Source organism: Bufo bufo, chromosome 5 (genome assembly GCF_905171765.1).
Source record: "Bufo bufo chromosome 5, aBufBuf1.1, whole genome shotgun sequence".
Classification (NCBI taxonomy): Eukaryota; Metazoa; Chordata; class Amphibia; order Anura; family Bufonidae; genus Bufo; species Bufo bufo.
The window spans coordinates 429176031-429188308 of NC_053393.1; the positions used below are offsets into that span (position 1 = coordinate 429176031).

The 12278-nt window shown below is 43.7% G+C and overlaps 1 protein-coding gene across 5 annotated transcripts in view; it reads left to right on the forward strand.

Moving 5' to 3' along the window:
• LOC121002129 (nucleotide-binding oligomerization domain-containing protein 1-like) overlaps positions 1–12278 on the forward strand; it is a 111397-nt gene that overhangs the window by 45499 nt on the left and 53620 nt on the right. For all 5 annotated transcript variants that reach the window (XM_040433458.1, XM_040433456.1, XM_040433457.1 and 2 more), the window contains 2 exons: positions 8646–8873; positions 10754–10928. In XM_040433458.1, coding sequence (XP_040289392.1) covers positions 8697–8873; positions 10754–10928 — 352 coding nt within the window. In that variant the 5' untranslated portion in view covers positions 8646–8696. The remainder of the gene's footprint in view (positions 1–8645; positions 8874–10753; positions 10929–12278) is intronic.

Below are 12278 nucleotides of genomic sequence, written 5' to 3' on the forward strand. Positions count from 1 at the left end.
GACCAATTTGCCATTTTTACATCACTTAACCTCCCCCCAAAAATAGAATAAAAAGGGATCAAAAAGTCATACACACTCCAAAATAGTATCAAATAAAACTACAGATCACTCTGCAAAAAATGAGCCCTTGAACTGCTCTGTAGACATAATTATGAAGAAAAAATTAGATTTTTCAAAGTTTCTATTTTTTTTGTTGTATTAAAACGTATTCGTACTGACCTGGATAATGAAGATTGCAGGTCAGGTTTACAGCATTGGGAACGCCGTAAAAACTAAGCCATAAAGCTATGGCGGAATCCTGGGGTTGTTTTTTCAATCCCATTTGGATTTTTTTTCCTAGCTTCCCACTACATTGTATGCAGTTTTAAGTGGTACGACTAGAATGTGCAAGTTGTCCTGCAAAAAAAAAAGCCCTAATACAGTTATGTGAATTGAAAAAAAAAACCTCATGGCTCTGGGAAGGCAGGGAGTAAAAAATGAAAACGGAAAAAAAAAGGAATATCACCAGCTCATGAAGGAGTTAAAGGTGTTGGCTGATCTGGAAATTTATGGCATACCCACATGTCCTGTAGGTGCAGTTCTCACCTCTGGTACCCGCTCCCGTCTCAACAATGGGGCTATGTTGTGTGCTTCCGGTTTATCTTCTGATGACACATGTACGTCACTCTCCATTTGCTGCTGTGGGATTTTGGAAAATAGCCGTGTAAGCACTCTGTTATTTTTTGGGAAATCCAGTAGCAATGAATGGCGAGAATTGCGTGTGCATAACATCCTCTCTATTGCAGCGGGATCCATTGTTGACTTGACATAGGAGTTAGGTCCCAGAGGTGGAACCCGCACATACTGCACATTCATGGCATATTTTGTAAATATGCCTGACTCCTTTAACCGTGCCCACAAGACCTACCTACCCGCCGCTCCATATTTTATCAGTACTGTACTGCACTTTTTTGGCAATAAGGATGGTATTGTATACATGGTTTATTTATCTTTGCACTGAATGATACTTTCAGGAGCACGTATGCATCATGTATTTGGGCAGTGAAGATTTGATGTCACTGGTTGTCTAGGCACTAAAGGCTACCAACAATTGTGCATTTGTACGGCACTACTATTGGCATTGTTCATTTGGTAACTGGTACAGATGACCAAATCGATTGGACTCAAATCGGAGAGAGAAAGAGGCCAATCAACACAACTTTGATTGGGGGGAATTGATTCAGGCACGAATCGAATTGGTCGACCAATTTGGCCAAATTGAAGCCAAACCAAATTTTGAGTGATTTGCTAGTTATTAGTGCACTCACTATATTACACACATAGACAAACAACAATTTTATTTAATTTTTTATAAAAATGTCTTTTGAAGATTTTGAGGAAGATTTATAAAGACTGGCGCTTTCTCAGCTTCTCCCTTTTTAGAAATGTGGTAAGGGCGTTGTAAAAAAAGCCACCTGCGACAATTTTTTACATTGCATGTGAAAAGTCACAAATATACTTTTTACCTTTTTACTTTTCTGGTGCAAAGTGAATGATAAATCTCCCCTTTTGTGTTGGATTCTGAGATCCCAGTATCAGGCCCTCTGAAGCCTTCCGTGAAATGTTATATTTCAGTGTCATTCTCGTCACCCTACAAGATGTTCATTGTCTACATGCTCTGAAACCATGTTTGGTTGTAGTGTCCACTAGATCCTATTGTTTTGGCTCTTCTTGGCACAAATTAAGGTTTATATTGAAGTAAATATCTTATATTTTTATGTTTTCATGAAGGGCATTATATAAAAATGATTTTGCCTTGATTACCCCTAATAATGCATTACTCTCTCTCAACAACTGTTTCCTAGATATAGCTACCAAATCACTTTTTGGCATGCTAGCTGCTCAAACATTGTGACGGTAACATAATCGTCCAATTGAATGCCGTACCTATATGGACAGCGATCCCCTTTCTGCCCTATGGTCACATGACCTTTGTCTGCTTATCATGTGATGTCCCCTCTTTGTTGCTTCGCCCCCTTAGAGCTCGCCAGACATTTGTTCTGTTTGTTCTATTGCCACTCCAACAAATGTGAACATTGATTGGAGTGGAGGAGCACATGGATTCAGTGTAACAAAGGGCACAGGACTTCCCCCCCCCCTTCTCCAGTTTGGTGGCAGTTCCAGTGGTCTTAAGCTGGCCATACATTTGAGAAAATGATGCGGCCGATCAGCCGTCCATGGGTTTTAATAAAAACGGACTCCCTGGTGCTTTACCTCAATGGCAAGTGCTGTTTGTTCCGATGAATGGCCAGAGTTTTCCAGCACAGCAGATTACATTTTCGGCAGACAAGGACGTTGGCGATCGCGAACGCTTGTTCATTTTAATGTTTGTGTGTGTCGTCAAAAGATATCAACACTATCCACTATAACAGTGACCTCTACAGCACCTCGCTCCCTTAACACTGACCCCCGCCCACCCACAGTGCCCCGTCCCTTAAAATTGGACCTCCACAGTAGCCCACCCCCCTAAACTTTGACCTTTTTAAAGCAGCCTTCCCCTTTAACAATGAGTTTTACAGCACACCACCCCCTTGACAGTAACCTCCACAGGGGCCCGCCCCCTTAACAGTGGCCTTTACAGCAATCTGCCCCTTAACACTGACCTCCATAGCGGACCATCCCCTTAACTGTGCCCTCCACAGCAGCCTGCCCCTAGGGTGGCCAAAGCCCCAGTTTTAGACCGGACAGTCCGGCTTTCAGATTCCCTGTCCTCCGTCTGGTGCAGGGCCTGGACGGATACAAGGATGTCCTTTTGAACAGCTCACTCTCAGACAGCAGCACTGTGCTGTCTGAGTGTGAGCTGCAGGGAGAAAGTCACTCTCCCTCCCACCTCTGCAGCTGACAGAAGTTGATTTTTAACTTCATTTTTTTAATCCCTGTCGGCTGGGTGGGAGGGGGCATGGCCTAATCAGATCAAGGCGTGGCTTAGTGGGACCTTGAAGTTGATTTTTAACTTCATTTTTTTCAATCTCTGTCGGCTGAGGTGTGGGAGGGGGCATTGCCTAACCGGATCTGGGGCGTGTTCTTTTGAACAGCTCACTCTACCCTCCCTCCCACCCCTGCAGCTAACAGAAGTTGATTTTTACCTTCATTTTTTCAATCCCCGTCGGCTGAGGAGTGGGAGGGTGTGTGGCCTAACTGGATCAGGGGCGTGGCTTAGCAGGACCCGGGGGTGGGGTTTTAAGTTCGTCTTTTGAGGGTGTACACATTGTGGCAGGGGGCGTGTCTGGGCTACTTCCTGCAAGAGTGACGCCCCTCCATGCACCTTACTGGCTCATTTGCATACCAAATAAACTGGATTTTCAGAGGATAAAAACATCCATTTCTGGAACAAAGGCACATCTTGAAATAAGGTACTAAGTGCTATTAGGCCATGGCTTTACTTCAATAGCGATTTTCCTGGTGACAGATTTCCTTTAAAGCTCTCCTACAGCAGTGAAGAAAAATGGATGGGTTGTTATGGAAACCTGGAGTAAAACTGTGTATGTGGAGGCTAACGGCCTGCGAGCTTCTATTGGCTCATAAGGGTCATGTGACCAAGCTTCTATTGGCTAATGCATTTTTTGGGAATATCTCTGGAACGGTAAATCCTAGAGAGCTGAGACCTGGTCTAAAACCTTCCCGGACACCTGATGTACCTTTGTGCCATATTTCGTGATTGTAAATGCGACGTTGCGATTCCTTTAGCGGACATACATACAAACACACACATACACTCAGCTTTATATATTAGATTACCCCTTTAATGTTTATTTATTCATTAACCCCTTCACGCATTTGGACTGTAACTGTACGTCTAAATCGTAAGTAACTTGACACATTTGGACGTACAGTCACGTCCAATATGCTTACCGGGGCTGTGACACTTTATAGAGAGCAGAGACACCGGACAGGCCGGCAAGAAACCAATCAGAGTAGTCCCTTGCCAGCAAGCACTTCGAATGGTTAATCTCTGCAGACTAAACAATCGAAGCGCTTCATTGTTAAAATGCCTGTTTCAGGCTGTGATCTCCCCCCCATAGTCTACCATTGTCCCCCAGATGCTGCCATTGTCTTTCAGATTGCCCCAATTGTCCCCCTGCAGCCTGTTCCTATGTGCCGGCTGTGAACTTACAGCTGACACTCTGCTGCTACGGCCGAAATCAGTGCTGGCACCGATCTCGTCCGTTTAACCCCATAGATGCCGCAGTCAGTAGTCGCCCGCGGCATCCATGGGGTTGAGAGGGAGGGAGCTCCCTCTTTCTTCCATCGGGCCGCCGCTGCTGCGATGGCAGCGGCCCGATGGTTACAATGGCAACCGGTCGCCTTGCAAAGGCATCTGGGCTGCAATCTACCTAAATCACTGAGAAAAATGCACCAAGAGGATATGCTACTGACTATACTAGCTGGTCATACAAGCAGATATTAAAAGCTGAGACTTTCGCCAATATATTCCTGTCGGGAAAATATCGGAGCCCATCATTGCACCACGTCACGGTCACTCAGCATGGCAAAGGGTCCTACCACTACGCTAACTGTGGTGTGAACACGGTCTGAAGGTGATGTAATCCAGCTCACAGCCCAGCCTGCACACAAATGCCTAGCAGGACAACCAGTCTGCTGGCTGTCCTGCTAGGCATTTGTGTGCAGGCTGGGCTGTGAGCTGGATTACATCACCTTCAGACCGTGTTCACACCACAGTTAGCGTAGTGGTAGGACCCTTTGCCATGCTGAGTGACCGTGACGTGGTGCAATGATGGGCTCCGATATTTTCCTGACAGGAATATATTGGCGAAAGTCTCAGCTTTTAATATCTGCTTGTATGACCAGCTAGTATAGTCAGTAGCATATCCTCTTGGTGCATTTTTCTCAGTGATTTATATAATTGTATTTTCATCCGCACAATGCTATGGCCTGTGCAGGATGCTTTTGTGGTGCATGTGGACCGCGCTGGCGTCCTCCTTTGTACGCATTAATTGCTCGGGATGTTCGTTTGCTGCGGTCCACATGCGGTGGGACTGCTCCCCCAATGAGAAACACGCTACAGTGTTTGGGGTTTGAGCAGCTCCTCCATATCTGCCACGATATTTCTGTGGTTCACATGCGATGGGACTGCTCGCCAAATGAGAAACACGCTACAGTGTTTGGGGTTTGAGCAGTTCCGCCATATTGGCCACTGCAATTCTACAGTGATTCTGCAATCTACCTAAGCCTGATAAGACCCTGAAGGTCTGATCAGCCTTAGGGCTTATGCACACGAACGTATTTTCTTTCCGTGTCCGTTCCGTGTTTTTTTTTTTTTTTTGCGGACCGTATACGGAACCATTAATTTCAATGGGTCGGCAAAAAAAAATGGAAGTTACTCTGTGTACATTCCGTTTCCGTATGTCCGTTCCGCAAAAAAATAGAACATGTCCTATTATTGTCCACATTATGAACAAGGATAGGACTGTTCTATTAGGGGCCAGCTGTGCCGTTCCGCAAAATATGAAATGCACACAGACGTCATCCGTATTTTTAGCGGATCTGTTTTTTGCGGACCGCAAAATACATACAGTTATGTTCATGAGCCCTTAGTGTAAGGCCTCATGTACACGACTGTTGTTTTATTCCGTGTCTGTTTTGTTTTTCGTGATTTTCTGCGGACCTATTGACTTTCAATAGGTCAGTTGAAAACTCGGCTAATGCACCGTTTCTCGTCCGTGATCCGTGGTTCCAGTCCGTCAAAAATATATAACCTGTCCTATTTTTTCCACGGAAAACTGTTCGCGGACCCATTCAAGTCAATGGGACCGTGAAAAAACGCGGAGGCACCCAAGATTGTCATCCGCATCCGTTTTTTTCCTATCATTTGCATGGCAAACTTGACTTAGATTTTTTCTTTACTTTCCTTCATGTCTGGTGATCCTCCAAAAATAAAGGAAGACACACGGAAACAAAAACGGAACAACGGAACCCCATTTTGCGGAACGGAACACAACAACGGTCGTGTGCATGAGGCCTAAGTGTAACACTGACAATAGAGTGCATTGCAATAGATTGCGCTGTATAGCCATCAGGCCCACTGGAACTTCAAGATCCAACTGGGTCTTGATAAAAAAACTAAAAAAGTGAAAAAAAAAATACAAAATAAATTAATTATAAAATAAAAAGGTAAATGAAAATTGTCTTTTCCCATATCCGCTCATTTATAAGTCATTACAAAATAAAAAATAAATAAAAAATGCACATAATTGGCGGCGTCCGTAATGACCTGATCTATTAAAGTATCATGTTACCAATCCCGTGCAGTGAACTCCGTTAAAAAATTGTTAAAAACAGACAGAATTGCTGTTTTTGTCACCACACCTCCACAAAAAAAAAAATAACAAGTGATCAAAAAGTCGTATGTACCCCAGAATGATACCAATAAAATCTACAGCTTGTCCCGCAAAAAACAAGCCCCTACACATCTACATTGGTGAAAAAATAAAAATGTTATAGACTTTAGTATATGGCGATGTAAAATATCATTTACTTTTAACACAAAAGGGATTTTATGTTGAAAAAGTAGTAAAACATTAAAAAACAATATAAATTTGGTATCCCCATAACCATATCAACCCACAGAATAAAATCACATAATATTTACTGCAAGAGAAACCCTATTAAAAATAAAAAAACACTGACAGAATTGCCATTTTTGCCCACTTCAACTTCACAAAAAATGTTATAAAAAGAGATAAAAAAAGACATAAGTACCCAAAAATGATACCAATAAAAACTACAGCCTGTTCCGCCAAAAAAATAAGCCCCTACACAGCTACATTGGTGAAAAAATAAAAATGTTATGGGCCGTAAAAAATGTCAGCAAATTACATGTTAGAAAATCCTGATGCTGCTCCTTCCCTTCTGAATGCTGCTGTGCCCCCAAACAGCGGTTTACAACCACATATATGGTGTTGCATATTCAGGAAAAATGCATAACAAATTGTGGGGTGTATTTTCTCCTGTTACCTCTTGTGAAAATGAAAAAGTATGGGCTAAAGCAACTTTATATTTGAAATATAAGTTACATTTTCATTTTCACAGCCATTTGTTTCTAAATTCTATGAAATGCTTGTTGGGTCACCACTAGATTTATTTCTTGAGGGGGGTAGTTTCCAAAATGGGGTAACTTTTTGGGGTTTACTTTGTAGGAGTTCCTCAGGATCTCTTCAAATGTGACATGGCACCTGAAAACCATTCCAGCAAAATCTGCCCTGTTAAGGCTACTTTCACACCTGCGTTCGGGTGTCCGCTTGTGAGCTCCGTTTGAAGGCTCTCACAAGCGGCCCCGAATGCATCCGTACGGCCCCAATGCATTCTGAGTGGACGCGGATCCGCTCAGAATGCATCAGTCTGGCAGCGTTCAGCCTCCGCTCCGCTCAGCAAGCGGACACCTGAACGCTGCTTGCAGCGTTCGGGTGTCCGCCTGGCTGTGCGGAGGCAAGCGGATCCATCCAGACTTACAATGTAAGTCAATGGGGACGGATCCGCTTGAAGATGACACAATATGGCGCAATTTTCAAACGGATCCGTCCCCCATTGACTTTCAATGTAAAGTCTGGATGGATCCGTCTGAAGCTACTTTCACACTTAGAATTTTTTTTAAACTATAATGCAGACGGATCTGTTCTGAACGGATACCATCGTTTGCATTATAGGAGCGGATCCGTCTGTGCAGACAGCAGACGGATCCGCTCAGAACGCAAGTGTGAAAGTAGCCTAACAATATGGTGCGCCTTTCCTTCTGTGCCCTGCCCTTTGCCCATACAGCAGATTACGACCACATATGGGGTGTTTCTGTAAACTGCAGAATCAGGGTAATAAATGTTGAGTTTTGTTTGGCTGTCAACCCTTGATGTTTTACAGAAAAAATGTATTTAAATGAAAATTCTGCGCAAAAAAAAATGTATTTAAAAATTTCCCCTCCATTTTGCTTTAATTATTGTGGAACACCTAAAGGGTTAATAAAGGTTGTAAAATCAGTTTTGAATAACTTGAGGGGTGTAGTTTCTAAAATGGGGTTATTTATGGGCAGTTTCTGTAAGCCACACAAAGTGACTCCATAACTGAAAAAAGTGGGTTTGGGAAATTTTCTTCAAAATGTAAATATTTGCTTCTAAGCCTTTTAACTTTCTGAAAAAATAAAATGACATTTACAAAATGATGCCAACATGAAGTAGACATATGGGGAATGTAAAGTAATAACTATTTAATGAAGTATCACTATCCTTCCTAAAAGCAGAGAAATTCTAATTTAAAAAAATGGCAAATGTTTCCAAATATAATTTTTTTTATGCATAAAAGGTAAAACATATCAACTCAAATTCGCTACTAACATGAAGTATGATGTGTCATGAGAAAACAGTCAAGAATGGCTTTTTTATAAGTTAAAGCGTTCCAAAGCTATTACCAGATAAACTGATGTCAGATTTGAAAAATGGGGCTCTGGCATTTGGTCCAAACTGGCTGTCGCTTGATGGGGTTAAACTTTCTTGTCCGTGTATTCTTGGTTTGTATTTTTCGCCGTAATACCCTGTAATTTAAATGCTGCCTTTTTTCTTATCGGTACATTTTTAGATTTATACTATTATTTATTGTAGTTCATGACTGAACGTGTCTCAAGAAGTCTTCGGTGAACTCACTGCAGGACAATGGAACTACAGCAGCCCGGACAACAGTCTTATGTTTGGTTAATTACAACGAACCGGGAAACATTGGTCAATCTGATAAGAAACACAGAGTGCTTACTTGAGAATTTGGTCGACCATGGATATTGTTCCACCGAAGAATCAGAAATTGTTCAGAATTATTCAACAACAGCAGACAAGGCAAGTCCCACTCATGTAAAAACTATTAGATCGGTGGGTGTCCTACTGCAGGGATCCCCACAATCATGAGAACGGGGGCCCCATACCCCCCCCCCTGAAATGTAAGGAGCAGCCATTCCCATATGCGCGTAGCTGCTCCTTTAATTTCTACGGGAATTCGGGAGACAGCGCTTAGCTATCTCTGGAAATTCCCATAGAAATTAATGGGGCAGCCGCACGCATGCCCAACCGGCAGTGCCGGTCATTTCAGGGGGGCTGTAGTCGGTACAGGGCTCCCGTTCTCGATCTAATAGATTATTCCCTATACTGCGGAGAGAGGATCTTAATCAAACTGGAATACCCCTTTAATTAATGTGACCTGCAGATATTTTAGAATATGACATCATTAGTAGGCATAGGTTAGGTACATCAGTGTTTCTACAAATTAAGGGAATTTTTGCTTCTTTATTACTTTTATTTATGTTCCCAAAATGATTGCTTTTTAATTTCTGTCACTGGAAATTCCTTATAACATTTGCAAGGGAGGTCATTCATTTCAGTCTAAATAAATTTAGATAGAATTTACCTTGAAGGAAGATTCCTTTTTTTTAACCTATTTTGTAAAAATAGATTCTTTAAATGACCTAAGGCTTTTTTCACACTCGCGTTTTGAGCGGATCCGTTTGTATTATCTGTAACTTAGCCAACACGGATCCGTCATGAACTCCATTGAAAGTCAATGAGAGACGGATCCATTTTCTATTGTGTCAGAGAAAACGGATCCGTCCCCATTGACTCACATTGTGTGCCAGGACAGATCTGTTTGGCTCCGCATCGTCAAGCAGACAGCAAAACACGGCAGGCAGCGTTTTGGTGTCCGCTTCCAGAGCAGAATGGAGACTGATCGGAGGCAAACTGATGCACTCTGAGCGGATCCTTTTCCATTCAGAATGCATTAGGGCAAAACTGATCCGTTTTGGACCGCTTGTGAGAGCCCTGAACGGATCTCACAAACGGAAAGCCAAAACGCCAGTGTGAAAGTAGCCTAAAAAGAAAAAAATGTTACCTATTCTTGACTTTTCCTGTGTCACCAGTGACAATGTCCTCCTTCACTTCTTAATCTGAAGTTATGATTTTAAGTCACAATGGCAGGCAATGATTTCATGTAACGTGTAGTCAATATGATTATGTGATCACATTAGATTGTCTTCCAGAAGAGGGCTATAGACAACAAAATGTATGTGGTATTGGAAACAGTACAGGCTGCAGTATTGCCTTAGGAGATGCATAGCTTGCCTTGTCCATCTGTTTTTTTATTAATAAAACCTGTAGTAGCCTAGATATTTGAGTTAGTGTATCATACACTTCTTTTCCTTAAAGGGGTTGTCCAGGTTCAGCGCTGAACCTGGACATACACATAATTTCACCAAGGCAGCCCCCCTGACTTGAGCATTCGAGCAGTTGATGCTCCGATGCTCTCCCTTGCCCTGCGCAGGGCAAGGGCTCTTTTATCTACTACAACACACTGCTGGACGATGGCTTCCGCCCAGCAGTGTGTTCGCTGACGTCACTGGCTCTGATGGCCTGGGCGGCCCATCAGTGCCGGTGACGTCACCGTGCTCACTGCTGGGCAGAAGCCTCCGCCTGGCAGCCCTAAGGAGAGCCCGGTGTGTCACTGGAACTCCACAAAATGTCTTTGCCCTGCGCAATTCAGCAGAGGTCAAAGGAGAGCATCGGAGCATGAACTGCTTAAGTCAGGGGGGCTACCTGGGTGAAAATGGGGATATGTCCGGGTACAGCTCTGAACCTGGACAGCCCCTTTTTAACGCAGTTTTATAGATGTCAGCCATATGGACCAAGTGACATGAAATGTAAAATGGCAGATATTTCTTCTCTTCCAGGTTCGTCAGATTATTGATCTGGTACAATGTAAAGGAGAAGAAGTTGCTGAGTTTTTCATACATATCCTTAATAAAGTGCCAGAAGCCTACTATGACCTGAACTCCTGGTTAACAGGAATCAATTTTCAACCGTCAGAACAAATAAAGAATTTACAAGTTACAAACAATGACCCTGGTATGAATTCCTTCTTCTTATTGACTTGAGCCTATTGTGTATGTTATAATAGACGGAAACTAGACTCTGATCTTTGTGTTTCCTGTAATCTACTGTAAAAACAAGAACATTTCCATGCAGCGATCTCCTCCACAGTATTATTTCTGGGCAGCCCAGTTCTGTGTAGACCGCACAATCTGCTGCCCAGAAACAATAATTTAGGTTTCCACATGAACGATAGTTTCACATGACGAGTGAGCGCTTTGCTCGTTCATCGGGTGATCTGTGGCACCTTTAAACGGGTAGATAATCAGGAACGAGCGTTGGTAGAAATGGTCGTCCCCGATAATCTGCCAATCAGGCGGTGTAAACCCCCCTTTAAGGCCTCATGCACACGACAGTATTTTTTCACGGTCCGCAAAACGGGGTTCCGTTGGTTGTGATCCGTGACCGATTTTTCGTCCGTGGGTCTTCCTTGATTTTTGGAGGATCCACGGACATGAAAAAAAAGTCGTTTTGGTGTCCGCCTGGCCGTGCGGAGCCAAACGGATCCGTCCTGACTTACAATGCAAGTCAATGGGGACGGATCCGTTTGACATTGACACAATATGGTGCAATTGCAAACGGATCCGTCCCCCATTGACTTTCAATGTAAAGTCAGGAGTTAATATACCATAGGATCGTAGTTTTCTCCAATCCGATGGTATATTTTAAGTTGAAGCGTCCCCATCACCATGGGAACGCCTCTTTGTTAGAATATACCATCGAATTTGAGTTAGATCGTGAAACTAATTTCCGACAGTATATTCTAACACAGAGGCGTTCCCATAGAGATGGGGATGCTTCAAGTTAGAATATACTGAGAACTGTGTACGTGACTGCCCCCTGCTGCCTGGCAGCACCCGATCTCTTACAGGGGGCTGTGATCAGCACAATTAACCCCTCAGGTGCCGCACCTGAAGGGGTTATTGTGCGTATCATAGCCCCCTGTAAGAGATCAGGTGCTGCCAGGCAGCAGGGGGCAGACCCCCCTCCCTCCCCAGTTTGAATATCATTGGTGGCCAGTGTGCGGCCCGGCCCCCCCTCACTCCCTCTATTGTATTATCATTGGTGGCCAGTGTGCGCCCCCCCCCCCTCTATTGTATTAATATCATTGGTGGCCAGTGTGCGGCCTCCCCTCCACCCCCAGCCCCCGCCCGATCATTGGTGGCAGCGGAGAGTTCCGATCGGAGTCCCAGTTTAATCGCTGGGGCTCCGATCGGTAACCATGGCAACCAGGACGCTACTGCAGTCCACCAATGATATTAAAACAATAGAGGGCGGGCCGGGGAGGGGGGGGCGCATTCTGGCCACCAATGATAATACAATAAA